This window comes from Amblyomma maculatum, chromosome 4, assembly GCF_055883805.1.
Source record: "Amblyomma maculatum isolate TAMU_Amacu chromosome 4, ASM5588380v1, whole genome shotgun sequence".
NCBI classification, from domain to species: domain Eukaryota; kingdom Metazoa; phylum Arthropoda; class Arachnida; order Ixodida; family Ixodidae; genus Amblyomma; species Amblyomma maculatum.
Window position 1 is genome coordinate 55,686,021 of NC_139347.1, and position 20,552 is coordinate 55,706,572.

At 46.3% G+C, this 20,552-nt stretch overlaps 1 protein-coding gene across 1 annotated transcript in view; it reads left to right on the forward strand.

Annotated features, from left to right (window-relative positions):
* LOC146191098 (monocarboxylate transporter 12-B-like) overlaps window positions 1-19,460 on the forward strand; it is an 88,664-nt gene extending 69,204 nt beyond the window's left edge. Inside the window, exons 2-5 of the mRNA XM_084601569.1 lie at window positions 4,068-4,278; window positions 12,471-12,614; window positions 16,809-17,909; window positions 19,160-19,460. Of these exons, the coding sequence (XP_084457695.1) occupies window positions 4,101-4,278; window positions 12,471-12,614; window positions 16,809-17,909; window positions 19,160-19,359 (1,623 nt within the window). The 5' untranslated portion in view covers window positions 4,068-4,100 and the 3' untranslated portion in view covers window positions 19,360-19,460. The remainder of the gene's footprint in view (window positions 1-4,067; window positions 4,279-12,470; window positions 12,615-16,808; window positions 17,910-19,159) is intronic.
* The last annotated feature ends 1,092 nt before the right edge of the window (window positions 19,461-20,552 follow it).

Here is a 20,552-nt window from a genome sequence, read left to right on the forward strand (position 1 = left end):
GCGCTGTGTGTGTCTCGTCCTCCCCTTTTTGTCCGTGTGTAACTTGCGCTGTTCCCCCTTGCGATGAACCAACTAGCCCGCAACGTTTTGTTGTTTACATTTTTGTTTTAGGCTAGCTGTAGCCACAGTGGCGAGCAGCTTCGCTGGTATGTGACATTGTGTTTCGTTTTCCTTTTCTGTATCGATCGTCTTATTCTGGAGAAAGCGGCGGGAAAAGTATCCATCGATTGAGGTGTGGTGAGGGTATTGTCATTGGCTGAAAAGTAAATTTTGGCGGGAACGGGTCGACATCGGTGTGCGCGAGTGAGAGCGCGAAGCTTTTGGTGGATGGCAGCCATGCGGGCTAGTCGCGTGACTGGTGGTGGTCAGGGGTCGTAGGTCAGGGATGAGTTGGCGGAGGATAGACGGATGTTTGTGGCGGGGGCCAATAGAAGGCGAAGACTCGGCGCCGAGTGACCTAGTGTTACGTATGCTAGTTATTTTGCTTTAGATTTGGTAAAATTTATTTCAACATTGGAGAAAACACCGGACGGAAGCTATTCACTGATGGACGACATGCGATCAGCTCTGCAACTGTCAGTCGTAAAATGTAGCCCCCCCCCCCCCCCCCTCACTTCTAAGGGCTCGTCACGAGACCCTTTCCTCGCTCTAATTACCATCCAGTGAGGGGGGAGCCTAGCTTAGCAGGAAGGAAGTGCTAATGCTTCGTCTGGACAACAGGAGAAGAAAATAGGAGCATGTTCCAATTGTTTAGGTACAGATCTCGTTTTATTTTTCCTTCAATATTTTTTCTCCAAGTTTTTTTCCTTTATCTTATTGTGCCCCTCCGTTTATTTGTCACGGAATGTTTTCTTCTTCATACCAGAAATAAATAGCCAGTTGGTGATGTGCGCATCACCGGTGTGGACGTCTGGTTGTGTTCTCTTGTGTATCTGGGGGAAGCCTCTCCGCCGTCTAAACATCAGTCGAGGCAGATTGCGTTCATTGCCTCTTCTGCTCGCTAACGTAGCAAACCGGTTTCTTTTACCCGTTAACCAAATAAATAAAGATGTTTTGTCCTCCTCCACTCTGCCTTTCCTGTTCTTCATCTTCCTCCTCCTCTGCCAAACAGTTTTTGCATAGAAACACTGCACTAGAGGCATTCGTTAGTGTACACAGTAATGAGATATTTCTTAGGCCGGCACCTTTGCGACAGCCTGTGTGTGTGTGACATCACCAATGTGGCAGCTGGCACATGCCAGAGCTTACAAAAAGAGTCGTCAGATGACGGGAACGCCGCCTGCTCTGATCATCACGATGCACCACACTGTTCTCATCAAACCGATGTGTATTGCTGATGACCGTTTGGCACTTATTTATCGTAGAAGATAACCGAGGTTGCATGATCTGAATGCGGAAATGTGTATGGAGGGAATCTTTTTAGAACTTTGGCCGTGGTGACCTTCGGAGGAGTCAGGACCAAAGGTGCCCCCACCTTTGAAAGATTCGGAACGATGAAGATTCTAACCTCCTGAATCTGCACAGTCTTGAAGTACATTGTATACTTTTTTTTTATTAAGCCTCAGGTGGTTGATGCTGGCACAAATCTCTACCAAGCTTGGGGCTGCCGTTGTGGTAACACAATAGTAGTGGGAGTGGACGTGATAATTGACTGTGCAGAAAAATAAGATGGTTTGATTTAGTTTGTGGAGCGTAACGTACCAAAGCAACTCAAGCTATGACAGACACCGCAGTGGACGTCTCCGGATATGTTGACTTCCCGGGGATCGTTTAACGTGCACTGATAACGCACAACATAAGGGTGCCTTGCTTTTCTCCTCCACCGAAAAGCGGCCGCCGTCGGAGAAAGACGAGAAAAGTGCACATGCCTGTCTACTGGTACACTTCGAGAACTACATACAAGCCATGGCGCGTGCTACTTTAAGGAATTTTTAAATAAAGATAAATTACTGCTTCTTTCATATTAAAGCGAAAGCCTTACTTGCGTCATGAGTGCTGTGAGCTGAACGTGTGAGCAGGAAGTTATATCAAGCTTGTAACGCGATTTCTTATCAAAAGTGACGCAACGATTCATTGTGCAGCGTTTAGGGTGACGTAATATGTTAAGCATGCATCTTCTAGTCAAGTTGGAGGCTAGTGTTTGCGACAGGGATTCGAATAGAGCATATGTACCTCCAATTGTATGCCGTTAAATGCAAGTTTCCGTGTCCATCGAGAAGCGAGACCCATAGTGCGCCTTTCATTTAACCAAAGCCGAACCAGCTAAAGTCTTTAAACACTTAATTTGCCATACTCTGCGCCCGCCTCTAAATGCTAAACCGCAAAGCAAAATCATACCAAACGGTGCTTTCACACGTCTGAACGAGTTTTAACGGAGTAAAACCGCGGCCAATTTTTGAGATTAGATATGCAAACAGGCTTTCTACAGTCGATCCCGGATATATCGAACTCGAAGCGGATCGCGCAATAGTACGAATAATAATAAATAATTGGTTCACAGGAAAGGAAAGGCGAAGTATCTGATGCACTTGTTCTGTGGACACCTGAACCGCCCCCCGTAAGGGAGTAGTACGATATATCAATAATTCGATATATAAAACACGCCAGTAGAAGCCAGCCTTTAAAACAGAAACATACTTCTTTTACCCAAAAGTGTGAGCATGTTGAACCCACGGTAGCTGCGCGCTTCAAGCAGCGACGGGTTGCCTGCCGGCATACGGGCAGAGCATTGCTCGCCACCTGAGCGGCGGCGAACCGAGAGACGTACGCGCGCGTTCTCCGAGCGTCGACAACCTCCTGCGACTCCGAGGCGTCGAGAAGAGTACACTGGGCGAACCTCCATGTGCCGCCCGAGCGCTGGAGCACGTGTCGCCCGAGCATCCGAGCGCCGGAGTTCGCGCTGCTCGTGTCTCGCGTTGTGCGGAACAAGTACCGTTGAAGTTGGAGCTCACATCAAAGCTGCAGTGGTCGGTTCTTTAGGAAAAGCCCTGGTACCTGTAGGCGCGAAAATAATTCAATTGAAGTGAGGGTGCAGTTGATTTCTGCGTCGCCTTCAACGGCGAAGCTAGCCACGCCAGAGCGTCCTCACGCCATCGGTCATCTAGGCTGGCTTCACCGCATGACAGCAGTGTCGCGATAAAAAGAAAGCACGCCAGGTCAAAAACCACTTTCAAGTCGATCCGTCATTCATATCGTCAAGCGGTTTTACTACAGTGCCTAGGATAGTTTTACAGCGTTAGCACAGATAGCAGGTGCCAAGGACCACGCACCCGACCTGGCTGCACGCGCGAAAAGTGATCGTCGGAGAGAGTTTATAGGAGACGCGCCTCTTGCAAGGGCAGGGCGCGCAGTTCGATATAGGGAATGTTCGCTTGACCAAAATTCGGTAAACGCGAATAATGCTGCTATACTTTAAATGGAGTTTTCACAGGGATATCCCGCGAGTTTGAGATAAGCAATAATTCGGTATATATCCGAGTTCAATATGATCCTGGATCAACTGTATGTCACTGTCGCCTTGCTCCTCAAGTTCCGCCAGGAATGCGCGCGCGAGGACAGAGCGTAGACTCCTCTATGCTGTGAGCTTCGCGAGCTGGCATCGCCCACTATACGGTACTAGGAAGGGACTTGACGCATGCGCTGCTCCGGCGGCAGCGCAGTATATAGGCATTAGACTGTGACCTGCGAAGCTTTGTTTATATTCACCGTTTTCCTCCTGTCGGTTCGGCGCCGTGTTTTCTCTCCGCCCCGCCGATAACGAACGTCAAGAGCATTTGCTTAAAAAGGGTGAAAAGCAAGGAGGGAAGAGTTTTACACGCGTTACATCCACCGCGTGCGCTGAAGTGAGGATGGTGACATCGTGATGGTCGTGTTCCTCTCTCACACGAGTCTGCCGTGCACATAAAACTCGCAGTGGACGCGGCGCGGCAACCTAGCGGTCGCATGTGGTGTACACCGCGTAGCCTGTTAAGAAACGAGAAACGTTAAAGGGAAGGTCGTGAGATAAGCCCCCTCGTATCTCCGCTGCTGATACAACACGCTACGATGCGCGCGGTGCCGTCTTGCAGCTGGCGAGGAAGAAAGCGGCGCAACGGCCAGGCATGGACACACCTCGGAGCTGGGCCGTGGCGGCGGCCTGCTGCTGGATCAACGTGTTCACCTTTGCCCTGATCCGATCGGCCGCAGTGGTGTACGTGGCGCTGCTGGGCACCTTCCCAGTGACCAGGGAGCAGGCGTCGTGGCCCGTCAACCTGTCCGTGGTCTGCTACTTCCTCACAGGTGCTTTACCATATTGAGAAAGGTTACATTAGACGTCGACTGGAGTGAAACTACAAAAAGGGAAATGACGTGAACGACATTTTGAAGTTTCCGCCTACAAAAGCAAAAATGTAACACTGTAGGTAGCACCGTTTCACTGCGGTACATTCGCTGTATTAGTTGCGCTGACGGGGATGGCGTAGTTTATCGCAGAACGAGGCCGAGTGGTGTTAACATGCTTTGTGTACACGTGAACCCCCCCTCCCTCTCCCTCTCTCTCCAATACGCCCTCCTTTCCAACCCTCCCATTCAAGATCGATGCTTCCATATTGGGCTAGATGCGGAAGCGCCTGTGGGAGTCGATCATTAGCTGGCCGATTGACGTAAGATAAAAAGGTTTTATATTTAAATATGAGGGTCTGGTGTGCGTGCGTGCGCACTTAGAATGTGTTGCAGAAGGAAAGCGTGAGAGAGAAGAGGAAGCTTTAATGCGACAGATGATAGAAAAGTCGACCAGTGACCGCGTCTGTGTAGAGACCTTCTAGAGTTAAGAAGACGAAACTCTCATTACTCGGAATTTTGAGCTACCAAGGAGATGATTGTAGAGCTCTTCTGCAGGTTCCGTCGTATCTGGTGCCGCGGAGGGTTATTGGTCTGTTTTAATAGATGGTTATTAACAGTTAATCTGTATATATGACATGACAAGTCTATTTTCCAAAGCTTAACGGCAGAAAGTTTTCTCTTCTGCGTAGAACAAACTAAGGGGAATTTTTAGGCAGTTCTCTGCTACGTAGCTGACCTATTCTCAGGCGTATGGCGGTTGATGTGGTGTCGGGAACGTTTGCTAGCAAGCTGAGCTTAATCTTAAAGTTTAGCAGTTTTGGTTACTGAAAGTGCAATGAAACTTTACTGTATGCTTTTCCTTGCGCCGAATTCATTCTCTACGATACATATCATCCCTAATGAAAAAATTGTATGAGGCAATAACCTCACGTTTTCTCACACATTCACACTCAATTCACATAACAAAACACATACAAGTCGCATATAATTGCATAAGGTCTCATATTTCTTTGTAAATTATTGTTAATTATGTACGATATTTTATGATAATGATGTGCACCGTATGAGAGTATATGCGATTAGATGAGATTTTATGAGGCTATTGCCCCGTAGAACTTCTGGTTTTGCAGTGGGGATGTTTTTGAGTGCGTGATCAATTAATGCAGTGACTTGAAGTGAGCAGAGAAAAATGATTTCGAAGTGAGGCAGTTTGCTGAGAACGGCATTTTTCTTTTATTCCTGCGTGATTAATCTTTGGAATATCTTTGTAATGACGGCGTAGAGAGCGCAGAAATAATTACTTTTTACTAGATGCGAGGTGCAAGTTGCTTACGTGCAACACGGCAAGCGACTCGCCCTTCATGGTCCACCTTCGTCTGATAGAGGAGCGGCCTTCAGCGTGTTATTTTCGTTTACATGGGTGCGATAAGCTAATTAGGGAACGAAGTTGGGCAAATGGAATAGATTCATGGTGGACAATAGCGCATTGGAAAAGGGACAAAAGGTGAGAAACGGCACGCGACAAACGCTGACTGCCAACACAACACCTCCTGCCACACACACATGCTCAAAGCGCAGCTAAGAACTCTTGGGGAACGGTTTCCAGGAATAGGTCAAGTTTCAGTCGCAGAACAGCATATTTTGTTGGGCCACCTCGGGGAAAACAGCAGGAAAGTTTCCACAGCAGGTTGTGTGGGTTCACTCCACATTTGGGAGTCGCGGGAATTGGAACGAACACTCCTTGTCTGTCTACACCCGAAGTACTCTGTGTCGGAAAGAAGCAAAATACGACTAAACGCAGCACTTATTCCCCTTGACGAATGATTAGTTGCATATAACTGAGAGACTAGCCGCAGACAGTAGTAGCAAAGCAGCCTAACACCCCGTCCTGAATTCGGTTATAATTACGATTTACATATAATTGAGAGACTAGCCGCAGACAGTAGTAGCAGGACACTCTAACACCCCATTCTGAATTCGGTTATAATTGCGATTTGTCACCGAGTAGCTCCTCGAGGAACAAGTCGAAACTGGTAGTTCTCGATCAACATTGTAGGACCCTTCCCTTCCGCAGGTTTTAGGCATATTGAAATCAGAAACAGAGTCATATTAAGATGTTAAGAGAGCGAAAAATTACTCAGTGAATTCGACCTTACGGTGTTCTTTTCCAAACTCTGCTGACCCCCCTCCCCAAGAAAGATTATTTCCTTGTTGAGAAGCGGATGGTTTTTCTTGCAGACATTGTAAGAAACATCCGCAAGCTACATCAGCAATCTGTGAGAACGGCCACGTCGCCAGTGTGGACTGAACATTCATTGATGAACAACTGCTTTTAAATCTTGTTTCGTGATTCGAGTGGCTGTATCCAGTCTATAAGTTCAGCCCGTCAAGAACTTCGCCTGCGAGCTTGTTTCGTGTCTGGAATGGCGTGGAATGGAAGTCCGGCTGTTGGTCGCTTGACCAGAAAGGCGCCGAACCGATCTTTTTAGTTTGCGTTTATCAACATGAAGTATGCCACTTCACTGCTGCACGTATTGCAACTTCATACGCTCACACCATCCTGAACTGTTCATTGAGAAGGTTGAAGGCATGTCGGTGGCCGCTTCGTAAGTGACGCATGAGCGGAAAATTATCACCTAGAAACACAGCGCAGCTGCTATTGATGATCGCTTGGAAGGGGAAGGTAAGTCGTGAGCAGCCTTATCTAGAGCGCGCCGACAGTGCTCCGCGGAGCAAATCAACGCCATCTAACGTTAGGCTCTGGGTTTGAGTTATGCGTCCCATGCGCATGCGCAGCCAAAATAAAGCAGTGCCTGGTCGTGGGTTCCCGGCCTCATTTTCATTCAGTGATTGCGCTTCATGCCGCCAGGTACGCGCTTAATATGTAACAGTGGCCTGCAAACCAACGCGTTTCGTGCGAATCACGAAGCGGCTAGGCAAGTGCAATGTGATATCGGGTGATCGCTCGGTTCAAACGCAATTGCGAGTGATAGCGGACAATCGCGCGTTTCATACACCATAGCAAATAGTGCGAGAATCGGGCCTAGTTGGTTGTTTGATGTCTGTTTTCGTCCTGTTCGTATAAGGTTACGACCACGCACCATGAGTTGCAGGCGTCTCGTTTGATGGCGTGTTTTTGGGCCGGGTTATAAGCTATAAGGGACACAGCATTTAGCATCTTTACAGATATAGGGGACACAGCATTTAGCATCTTTACAGATATAGGAACTTGAATTCCTCCACGATAGAGTACAGGGGCGATGAGTGGTGCGTATGCAGGAATGCGCATTAATTCGCTATCAGTCGTGCTTGCTTGCCTGGTCGTCTCGTTGCACTCGAGAAACACTGCGTCATCGCGACGCTCTGGCGACCGTCACAACCTCACAAATTAGGGTGCCTCGATGCGAAGAGCAGGCGCGAATCGAGGCACCCTATCACAAATTCAGGCAATGCGACCCTAGCGGCAAGAAAGGTACTCGCAAGGCAGGGCTGGATGAGGAAGTGATGAGCAGGCATCCTTCTGGTTTGCCGCGCATGCGCATAGGACGCATAGCTCAAACCCAGAGCCTAACGCTAGATATCGCTGACTTGCTCCGCAGAGCCCCGTCAGCGCGCTCTAGACAAGGCTGCTCACGACTGTACTTGAATGCTATCGCATCAAGTGGTTGTAAGGTGCCGAAAAGCTGCACGATCTTTCACGTCATGCCGGGGGTGACGCATTCACCTAGTCGAATAATCACGCTCATTTTACAAGTATTTTCATCCCACCGCCACCTGTCAGGCAAAACAGAAAAAAGAAAAAGAAGAAGGGGTTGAAAATTAACACACTCGTTAGAAACTTGAGTGGAGCTCTGCAGGTTTCAGTTTTGCGATATTCAATGGTAAAAAGTTTGAGAGGGGCATGGTATACATATGCAGATCTTGACTGTAATAAAGGAGGCGCCGGCATCACATCTGCCGGCGCTGTGGCCGCACCTCGTCGATCTCATCTCTAGCGGCGCATGGGATACGTGGAGGCGTTTCTCCTCTGCGAAAAACGCATAGGGTCCGCGAGAGCGTCATTAGCTCCTGTGCGTGCCTCCCCTTGCGGACTCTTGTTCGCGTGCATACGTTTTGCTACTGTCCTAACCATTGGTTCCTTCGTTAGGGCCTCTATTATTTCAGACAAACTCACTAGCATACATATCCGGCGTGGTGGTGCAGTGGTTAGGGTGCTCGACTGCTGTGCCCAAGGATGCGAGATCGAATGCCGGCCGCGGTGGCCGCTTTTCGATGGAGGCGAAAAGCAAGGCGCCTGTGTGCTGTGCGTTGTCAGTGCACGTTAAAGAACCCCAGGTGGTCGAAATTTCTGGTGGCGTCCACTACGGCGTCTCTCTTATAGCCCGAGTCGCTTTAAGACGTTAAACCCAGAAACCAAGTCAAACCATCACTAGCATACATTCGTAAGCTCCCACATAATGATAAAGACGACCCCGCATAGATATGAAGGTTAGCTTTAAAACAAGCCTTCAAAGGCGACAGCGTGGTCTATGAGTAGTCTGCCTTTCTATGGATCCAAGAGTCCATTATGTTTAGATTCTCATCTCAGAATGCAATCTCATAAGGGCCACCCCAACTGGCAGCTACCAACTTATATGAAACAATCCACGCCACCTCTACTCCTGCTGCCCATACGTCACCTTCCATATGGACGCTAGTGATTATTCGATTGCAAAGCCGACTACAAAAGCCGACATTTGCTTTTGGCTCAACGGGAGCCCCACGCTGTCTTGCAAACATTGCACATCAGCCGGCACCAACAGAGCGTCTTTCCCGCGATCGCCGTACACTCCACTTTCCACTTCACGCAGTTTTGCTTCTTCCTTTACTACTTCCCACCATTGCCCTCCTCTCTCTTCGGCCTTATCCCCCTCCTTTGCGTTTCATTCCATAGAGTTAATACAAAGACTCTAGAGGGAAAGCTGCCCGTTCACCCGATGCATTCGAGGGGTGACCGCGTGATTGCCGCCATTATCACACTGTTCATTGGTTGCCAGGTGAATTTTACTTGCTAAATCTGGCACATGAAGATGGTTTGAAGCTGGCAACTTGGATCGTGGGAAGATGGCGGCTTGCAGTTAACCGACGGCGGGCGGCTACTGTTCAGTAGGTGCTGTAAAGAACGGCAGAATCGTCGCGTGTGGAGCATTTCTTGTGATATATTGCGTCGCGTACCTACTGTAACATCACATAGGTGTCCTGATTCTTCTGAGTTGTTATCGCAAGGCCGGCTATCCCTGCGATTGTTTCGCGCTTAGCATGCATTTCGTCCGTCGAGCACACATGCATCTCCTCTGTGCCCGATCACCTGAAAATATGTCAGAAATTTGCTTTGGCGCAAGACGACGACCACAGTATATTAAAAAAAAAAACAGTGACGAATTCCACAGCAACGGCCCTTGGTCTATCCGGGATGGCTAGCGCTGCATACAGTAAATGTCAAAGGGTGCTCGTGTGTGTTTACTGTTGATCTGTTAGGTCTGCTCGTCTGCTCGCAAACATGGTTTTCAATTGTTCTACATCATTCCTTTATGGTCAAGAAGGTGCCTGAAAGATTATATAATATGCTTGAAACTTGAAAACAATGTATAGAAATTTCCTACAGTTGTGTTATCGGCAGCGGTTTTTAAAACTTTTGTTCAAACCTTTGTTCATTTTTGACGCAGTGAGCAGAAACTGTGCTGGCCACAATGATAAATTTGATGATGGCGGCGAACCAGTGAGAAGCTCGTTTCCCTGCCCAGCTTTCCCTCTAGAGGCTTTGTATTAACTCTATGTTTCATTCTACCCCTACTGTTTTTTTTGTTTTTTTTTTCTGCATTCCTCCGCTCTCACCATAACCTTCTGCTTTCTCGGTATTCACCCTTCGTCTTCTCGTCGCACCACCCCCAGGTGGTGCTTCCCCTCTCCCCTAAATGCGCGGAGGGGATTCTCATCTCTCTACACTACGGCCGATCGCGCGACCGTGCCTCTACTCTGGCCGCCTGCGAGCTCTAATGGTTGGTGTGTCTATAGTGCCTCGATTATACTGATTACTACCTGCCGGCGCTCCGCGGCTGGTTACGCTCACTACGCCTACAATGACGCTGACGATGCGCAGCGCAGGGACGGTAGCTTAGAGCAGATCTCTAAAATGTACTACGAAAGGGAGGAATTTCTCTGCAGAGAGGGATTAGTGTATATTTTCTTTCAATAAAGAACAGTCGCGTTCAGCTGCACACATTGAAATGACCATGCAGGGATCATGTTGCTTTTGGACTAAGCGTTTGGCACCATGAATGGTGCTGTAATTGAGACTATTAGTATAGGAGATAGTTATAAGCGTAGTTGTATATCGTTTTACCGGACGCCTTTTGCGTACACGCTGAGGCATGGGTGCAGCCAGGCGGGACCAGCGCTTGTGCGCAGCTGGCATACGGTAAAACGGTGTCCATTCGTCTGCGCTGTAGTGGGATACATCATAAAAAGCAGCAGTTGGTAACTGTGAGTCATGGTCTGCGGCGCCCTCTATTATTTCACTGAACAATAACTACTGCTAACGATATCAGTTTTTCGATGTGCGACTGTCAGACAAATCAGGGGCATCAAAAATCTTGATATTCTATTTGCCTCATGGTTAGATCATTTTTTTTTTTCACAGTGGATTATTTTTGTCGCGGAGAAGTAGTCGTATGTGGTTATTTTCTAATATCCAAAAGGAAGGAAAATGTGTTTGCCAATCCCGGTGTCTGCTATCTGATATCTGAAGCACCTGAACTGGGGCGGCGGAAATAAAAGGATAGCGAGGAAGCGGTAGATGAAATCAAAGTGGTGCGCGATAGGGAGAAAGGACAGGATAGCTAAAAATAAAAATAAAGATAAATATATACGCTATGACACATTCTCGGACAGCTGGCCCACGCGGGTCCCTGGAACAGCGCAAGCTGCTCACTAGGGCCCGGGAGGCAGTCCAGGCCATTGGAATCTTGTACTAAGGAAACCAAACCATGCAATTACGTTAACCAATTAAAGTTTATTCTCACTCTTTGTCTCTCGTTTCGATTTTCCGAATTAATTATACGTGGCATTGCTTTATCGGTGGCGCTCAGCGATTATGTATCGAAGTTTTCTTTCAAGGAGCGCCTATTACTAAAAAACCATAAACTGTCTATGAATGCAGACCTCTTCCTTAAACCTAACACTACGCGCCAAACACGAAATCATCATGCACAATCATTAACCCCTTACAATCCTAGGATTAACGCCTTTAAATACTCATTTTTTCCACGCACCATTGAGGAGTGGAACAGGTGTCCGCCAGATCTTTTAACCAGAGCTGATTCTTTTGACTCAATGTTTTCGTCACAGCATTTAATTTGAGAGCCATTTATTTCTACGTTTACTTTTTGTATTTTGCATATGAGCCTTGTATTTATTGTTGTATTTTGTGTTACAACTTGTATTACCCATTTTTCAATTTTGCTAATCCTGTTCTTTTTGCATATATTCTGTATTCGCCCCTCCTGCTTGGGCCTACTGTAGGCCTGCAGTATGTTCTAAATAAATAAAACAAAATAAATATTCTAAGAGTGGTAATCACCTGCTACGCTTCATGACCCGATCTCGTCTGACACGACGACTGTCAGCTCGGCGAGTGAGCACGCGCCGGTTTGAGCGACTACTTGTGCGCATGCGCGTCGCTTTGCTACGTCCAGAATAGTGCAGATGTGGCGAACGCTTGGCGGCGCACCGACAATGCGCACACACAGTGCACACGCCGCCGTTATGCTGCAGATATATAACGAAATCCTGTTGAGACAGCTAAGCACTGCTCTTAAACAGCGTCCACTATGTCGTTATAGCCGAACAGTTCACAGCGAAATTATGTATATAACGAATGAATAGCAGTTCTTCTTGATAGCTCTCATAGAAGCCTATGTGCAGTTTTTGATATTATTTGATATCTTGTTAATGCGAAGCCGACTTTTTCTATAGGGGGTGTAAGAAATCCCGCTGGTCATCTACCGTTCATTATGTCAATTTGTAACGCTGCCACCGACAGCGACCATGAATTCAGGTTTTGTCAAACGTCGCTCCCAACAAATACACGGCCCCGTTTTCCGTTGACACAGGTCCTTTCGCGGGAGTGCTCGCCAGGTACATCCCCATATGGAAGCTGACCGTGGTCGGGTGCCTTGGTGGATCGTTGGCCGTCTCCGTCTGCTTCTTCGCGCAATCAATGCTCTTCCTGGACATATTCCTCGGCATCATCCACGGTGAGCGGTGCTTCATTGTCACTGAAGTCCAGAGGCTCCCTGTAGCCAGGACAGTTTCGGATTTGTTCGTTGGAGAGGAATAAGGAATTACGATGAGGCTAACCGGATGTAGGTACCGGCTGGCTACCCTGCTCTGGAAAAAAAGACCGACAGAAAAGTGTTTTTTGTTGACCACAGGGTGCATTTTGCTTCATGTATTATAGTGACGTGTTGAGTCCCACTGCTGTTTATCTAGATAAAGGGAAGAGGGGCAATAAAAGAGAAAGAGAAAATAGGGCTCAGCTAAAATGAAAGGAGTCAAATGAAGGTGTATGTGCGCCAAATCAGACCAATGAGACTACCATAACGTACATTCAATCAAAGTTTCGTTGAAAGAGCCACTAACGTGTTCTAGCCACAAAGCTGAAAATGAACCGCAAGGTAGCTATAATAAACTCAGATATTACTGCTGATTAGAGGACATAGATACGGAGTGCAGTAAATATTGACGGATAATGTGAATTTCTTATTGAATCATCAATTTATCTCTATAAGACCAGGGTGAAGTGGTAAGAACCTCTTAATTCCATGCTATTACTTTATCACCTATCTTCAGAATAATTCGGTTATAGTGGTGCAGTGGATATGACAGAAGAACGGAACCGAATGCAAATGAATTAATTAGCGAGGATCGTACAGAAAGTAGTGACTGACGATTTTTTACGCGCAAGTCTCAAAGTGCACAGGAGTACGCATCTCCTGGCACGTGGTGCCACCTCTTGTGCAATCATGGGTTGCCATTTTCATTAACAGGTAACTTCCTCTATTCCCTATTATCTAAAAAGAAAAAAAGAAAGCAGTCAACAACGTCTAGTTTCGCCAAAATGCGCTCCTAGAAGTTCTCATCATACATACATCCCCATGAAACACAGGATTTCTGATATTGGAATTTGTGAGAGGCTTCAGCGCACTTCTGGCGCCGGGTGCTTGAGCACGAGGAACTCGCGAAGGTGGGCCAGACATTTTAAAGACAGCCAGACGAGCACTGAAAATGATTAGCCTTGGAGTGGTCGCTGAGCCGGCCCCGGCGGACTGTCGAGGCACTCACCAGAAAAGGCAGATAAATATATGAAATAACAAGATTGCTTGATATATAACCCGCAGTGAAGTTCAGGAAACGGTTGCAAGATTAGGCTTTGGAAAATCTGTGAAATCAACTGGTCTTTATTTCAACATCGCAGAGATGTTAGGGGCGCAGCCAAAAAGCCTAACAAAGGCTTGACGAGGGGCTACGCCCTCATACAAACACTTGGCAACTTTGGCGCGGTAGACAACGATACAAAGATATACATTTTCTTGCCTTTTTATACAGACACAGCAGCAGGGCGAAAGGACACTTCCAAATAGTGCTGAATCAAGAACATACACGCTGTACGGAAAGAATGTTTACAGAAATACAGTTTCAGTCAGTTTATAAAGAACATATGGAATGTGCATACGGTAATCAATCAATTGTGTTTAAGAGAAGTGGCAATTTGAAATTAATGCTCTGTCTTCCGTAATTAGTTTGAGTTTGCGTAATGATCAAATTATTTTTAGTACGCGTCATAGCTGTCAGACTGCGTTCAAACCTCTACATTTCCTTGAAGAAAAATTACTGGATTTATTGCTGCAGTCCTGTAGCGACTTAATAAGGTTTTCTTGTATAGCTGCGGGATGGGAATTATATTCAGTTTGTGAAAAATCGGCTCCATGTAGGTGTGTTTCGGAAAAACGTCGACGATTATTCTAAAGGCTCGTTTTTATAGTTTGAAAAGCTTTGTGACACTGGAAAATGCGGCGGTTGCCCAAACCAAAAAGCAGTAACCTATAACGGAAGAGAATTTGACAGAAATATAATTTTTTAACACACTGTGGGAAAAAATACTGAAGCCTTGACAGAATACCTACTGCCTTAGCTGTTTTATTTGCCGTGGTGTTTATATCTGTATTCCATAATAATTGTTATTTGAAATATACTCCAAGGTTTTTAAATTCCAAGACAAGTACAATTTAAGCTGACCCTAGCCCCAATAAGAAGACCAGGAAGTCAATGATCCTATTTCTCGGCCGAAAAAGGACAGTCTTGTTTTTTTTTTTTTTTTTTTTTTTTTTTTTTTTTTTAGTATTAATTTCTAAGGAATTAATAGCTCTCCATACAAGAAGGGAACGCAAGCATTTATTTGCCTGCCCAAACAGGTCACATACATCAGTTGATTTAAAGAAAATGCTTGTGTCATCAGCGTACATTATAAATGTACATTTGTTGTCTAGACTGATATTATCATCGAATAACAGTTTCATAACAGTGGACCCAATATACTGCCTTGAGGGATGCCATTTCGCGCAGCCTGTATTTCAGGAAACCAACTGTCAATTTTAACTTGCTGGCAAATTAAAATTGACAAGGTTAAGTAAGGTTGGATTAATTGAAGAAATACTCCCCGAAAACCGCAGATGTCTAGCTTAGCTAATAAAGTCTCATAGTCGATCCCGTCAAAGGTTTTTGAAATATCTACAAATATGCCCAGACGTGTACTTCCTTGACAGGTACTCCTCACGCTTATTCACCAATAATCATAACTTTGAGCGCAAAACCGTCACTTGACAACTTTTGCAGAGATATAAAAAAAGAATTCGGTTTCCCAATGGACATTAAATATGGTTGAAGATTACTGCCAGTTTCACTGCTTTGGGCCCGAAACAGAACGGTAGAGCATGGAATGCGAGCGCTCAACCTATTCGCTAAAACTTCGCCGTCAGTTGGCAAAGTCGTCGGCATGGTCTTCTGGGACCCGAAATATTTCGTTTTGGTCGATTTCCTCGAACCTAAACAAACAATAGATCCATACTGACACGTTGGAACAATGCAGAAACTCCGCCGCGCATACCGCTATCAGCGCCCTGCAATAAAATTGACGCCGCAGGCACGGCATTGAGTGGCTTCACATTGCTCATTTTGAGAGACAGGCAGCGATTGGGCCGTGCGAACAGGCTGCTGCGATCTATTCACAGAAAGACCATTTTAAGCTAAATCGAGGCTTTTATAAAAAGATAAGCAATCTAAAAAGATATGTCATTATCACCGATTTATATGCAACTGAATTCAGTAGTTATGTCGACATCGATTTTTGAGCGCGAATTCCAGAGGCTATTCTACATCGCCGTGCCCATCGAATACTGCAGCAACTGTTCCTTTTCATTAATGACGTCATTCGTTTTGATCGAAGGGTGAAAAGATTTTCAAATTGAATTTTGACGGCAGAGTGAGTATTTTCTGCCAGATAAATGCCGCAATGGACAAAATGGCAATTTTACACTGAAAACATCAATTGAATGTCCCGCCGTGGCCACCGGTGTTGCTGTGGTTGAGGCGCTGGACTGCTGTGCTCAAGGATGCTGGATTAAATCACGGCAACGGCGGCCTGCTTTTCGGTGGAGGCGAAACGCAAGGCGCCCGTGTGCTGTGCGATGTCAGTGCACGTTAAATATCCCCATTTGGTCGAAATTGCCGGAGCCTTCCACTACGACGTCTATCTTATAGCTTGAGTCATTTTGAAACGTTAAAGGTCACAATCAAACAATTAGACGAAGTTGTCGTAAGCTAACGAAAGAGGATGGGAAGCGCCCGCCTGGCTGTTTGGGATTTGACCATATTCGGATATTGGAAGGATAAAATGCGAAACGAAATCGAGATACGAGGTCCTTGCAGCTGTGTGCCAGTGTATCTAAAATGTTGGAAGAGACATCTCTCGAAGGGGTATTTTCAGTTTCTCCGACCAGTGTCGGCGGTGCCTGCGGCGAATATATGTACGAAAATAACAAATGCCTGGACATTCAAATCAAAATGGTTCGTTTTTATCAGTGCAGTGCAGCCACGCGTAAAACACTGCTGCTCATTACTCTCAGTATGACCTCATATTTCTATCATCTATACGCAAAGGTTGTGATTGGAGTGTATTTGTTAGTGTCGGTGACGTTGCGTTTCTAGTACAGTCATCAGTTTCTAGGTTCCTAGGTCTTCAGCCATGTTTCACGCAGACGCCAATTCAGCTTTTCTATTGGTCGCAAAAGCAGCTTTCCCTGTCGTACTGCGCCTTATTGAAAATTAACCGTAATTATCCGTAGGAACCAACCGACTGCATCTTGCCTCTCCTTTGTTTGCCCTTAACGCAGGAACGTGCATCGGCCTGCTAGCCCTCTTCACCGTCGTGATCAACCAGCATTTCTACAAGTACCGCGCAATGGCGTCCGGAATCAGCAACGCCGGCTTCACAATTGGAGGGCTCATCTTCCCTCCGGTCATACAGCTGCTTTCGGACAAGTACGGCATCCGGGGCACTCTCTTGCTGTGCGGGGGCGCGATGCTCAACTCCGTTGCAGGTGCCTTTCTACAAAGAACGCCTCCGCGAGTGCGATCGGAAGACTCGCCTCCGCGTGCCACCTTCGATGCCGCCAAAGATAACGCTGTTCAATGTATCGAAGAAAAGCACTCCATGATTGAATATAGTGAGGAACCCGGAAGAGATCGTTGTTCCGCAGTAGCAGTGGCATCTAATAGAGATTGTGATTTAGCTGACCTGGGTGGTGATATGGACACGCGAGAAGCCGGTGATGTTGATGGGAATGGTGGCCAGATGATTCACTTTTCTGTGGCCAAGGACAGTGCCATTTACAACCATGAGATTGACGAAGACAGTACAAAAGTATGTATGCTGAACACTGACGCTTCTTCAAGGGCGGAGGTGGTCGTTAAGACTTCTGTGCCAAGAAGCTCTCCGAAGGAAGAGACCGCAGGACGCAGAAGAGCTCCTCTGTTGTCCTTCCTGCTGCTTCCTAAGTTTTACATCATCTCATTTTCGTTATCTGTGATACTGTTCAACATGAGCACATACATGACTGTCATTGTCGACTTTGCCGTAGACCAAGGTGTTTCTAAATGGAATGCCGTGTACCTGATATTCGCGTACACCATAGCCGACCTACTGGCTCGGCTTGGCTCCGGCTGGATTACAGACCGCAAGTACCTTCTGAAAAGTACCATGATGGGCTCGCACTTCGTGCTGTGGGGAACCTCGCTCTACTTGATGCCGCTGTGTAACCCTTATTCCTGCCAGGTTGCTCTGTCCGCCTTGTCAGGATGGTGCAACGGCTCGACGCTAATACTCATCGGCGTACTGTTCATGGAACTGGTGGGCATCGACAAGCTCGGCGTTTGCTTCGGAATTGCCACCACGTTCGCGGGGCTGCTGGGGCTTGCGAGGCCTTCGCTGATAGGTAAGCAGGGAATCTTTTCCCTGTTGTTTTTTGACTTTGGCAAAGACAAGAAACGATGGCCTCAGTCTAAACCTTCCACTTTTATCAATGCCTGTCAGATTACCATATTTTCAAAGAAGCATCGTGAACTGCGCCTCGTCCGTCACTCACCTGCGGTGCGGCACGATACGATTACGTCACTCCTGCAGGGCTTCGCTGTGGTTTTAACACATTTTCCGCACCGCGGCACAGTGCGACGGACCCGCTTGCAGCATTTCTGTCCATTGTGAGGATATGTGCCTAATTTTGGGACTTGAGATTGTTCAAAAACATAAAAATGGTTTCAAATAAATCAGCGCTGGAGTTGTCTCTGACACACCAGCGCGTTCATTACTGTTTTAAAACATCGAAGTCTTATTTCAAATTAAATTTGAGATTTCTCTCTATTTAAGCACATGTAAATCCTTGTGCCTCAATATGGACGTCGAGGTGCCCTTAACCCGTTTAAACCTGTTCAATAAGCCCGAGCCTTGATAGGGAGAAAAGCTAGCGAGCGAAAGAGGAGAGACGTGATTTGACATTTTGGACCGATCTGAGGGGCATTGATAATAGAGGAGGCGTTGTCCGACCCTCTTTGCAGGAATGACTCGTAAAAGATAGCCACCTGATAAGTCTTTAAGAAAAATAGAGGCGCAGCGTCGCAGTTTTGTCGGCAGATAGCGGAACGTTCTGTACACGTTCCTATCTGCCAGTAAGTGGCTGTATTTTCTGTCCTACTCTTGCTGGCCTGCAGCGAGAGGGGGGAGAAAGTGCACAGCGGCTCAACAATAAGCGTGCTATTATGAAATCTGCCCACTTCTTAAGGATATACTTCTGTTCTCTGCAAGCTTACGGCACTTGGCACAAGGTTAGCATGGAGGCATTTTTGTTGTCCTCGAAGCAAAGCACTAGCTGTTATATTTGTTGGCACCGTAATCGGCACTTTTGTTGTTGTGCAATGCACTGAGCTCTTGTATTTACCTTTTAATCAAAATTGTTTTGTCACGTGAGTGCCAGAGCACGTAAATGTCACCAAGTCGCTAGCGGCGCCACGGAGCAGCGCAGCTTTGCTGCGAATGCAACGATACTGCAAGTGAAATCACAACCCCTTCGACTCGGTAACTGGCGCGTTAACTTGATATGATCGATTGATGCATTACAGAACATTCTCCACTTTTGCTGACGCGTTGCGTTTAGTTGTGATGCTTTTGCCGTTTTTGTTTTCTTTTCAGGGTTTTACAGAGACGCTCGCGGTGACTACGAGGGTCTATTCGGCCTGATCGGGGGAGTGACGCTGTGCATGTCCTTGCTGTGGCTAATCACCTACGTCAGAGAACAATGCGAGTATCGCAAAAAAGAAACCAGCCGATCAGCGAAAAATCTTAAGCAAGCCAGTGCGTTAATATCTGAAGACAGGGCACCTCAAAGCTAGCATAAACACACCCTGCAACGCAGGTTCGCTCGTGACTGTATGCGCCAGCGGTGGTGTGCGTTATAGTGTTATTTGAGTCGGTTATACTTTTACATAGAGTGTTTCGGCATTAAACCGGGGGGGGGGGGGGGGAATGAAAGAACAAAACTAACACCTTCGACTCAGAGACTGCATGAGACTGTAATCTATTGGTCAGCCTATATGCACTGTGTCAGAACTCGCGTGCCTAGAGCTTGGGGAAACAGACTTAAGTCACTGAAATCCGAGCTTCTTGTGCCTGTTTGTTTTTTTTTCACCCCATTTTTGCTTCGACATAGTTCATCACTATAAGTTAATTTTATCTCTTGATCGCCTCTCGACCGTATCATGGAGCTCGACGAACGCTTAAGGCTTTATTAATAGCATCCCGGTGACGTCATCGACTCGAGTGTCGTCTAGCGGAGCTGATACTCGTTGCCTGTATAGGTAATTTTATCTGAGCTGTCGACAGACGAAGTATAGAAAGCTGACCCAAAGTGTGTAATCAAAAGACACCGGCATGTCAATGTGATTTGTGTACTGTTTCCTTAAGGGTGTTTCTTAAGAGTGGAAGGGGGGGGGGGGGGGGGGCAGGGGGTATGGAGGAGGTGGTCTTTTAGCCACTATAGAAGTGTCTGGCAATGCAAACGATGCATTTGGGTTCACCACTGGTTGGCTGAGGATGTGTATACGGCTGCGAAATATGGCTTTAATATTTGTGAGTGCTGCTTCCAAGAAATGGTTTGTTAATTTCCGAAGCAGTGCTGAAATAACGTTCACTAGTGCCCGGTCTAATCTTCAAGAAAAGAACGTGTTAATAATAACTCACTGAGGGTAATTGCAAATAAATAAATAAATAAATAAATAAATAAATAAATAAATAAATAAATAAATAAATAAATAAATAAATAAATAAATAAATAAATAAATAAATAAATAAATAAATAAATAAATAAATAAATAAATAAATAAATAAATAAATAAATAAATAAATAAATAAATAAATAAATAAATAAATAAATAAATAACTGTTTGTCAGAGCCTGTAGTGGAGCTCACTGATTCAAGAATCAAACGGGCACGGTGGCGTCGGGGCGAGCGAGTGAATTAATATATAGTCGCTATAGTTTGCTATAGTCGGGTGCAACTCAGGAAAGAAAAAAAGTGGTTTCTACC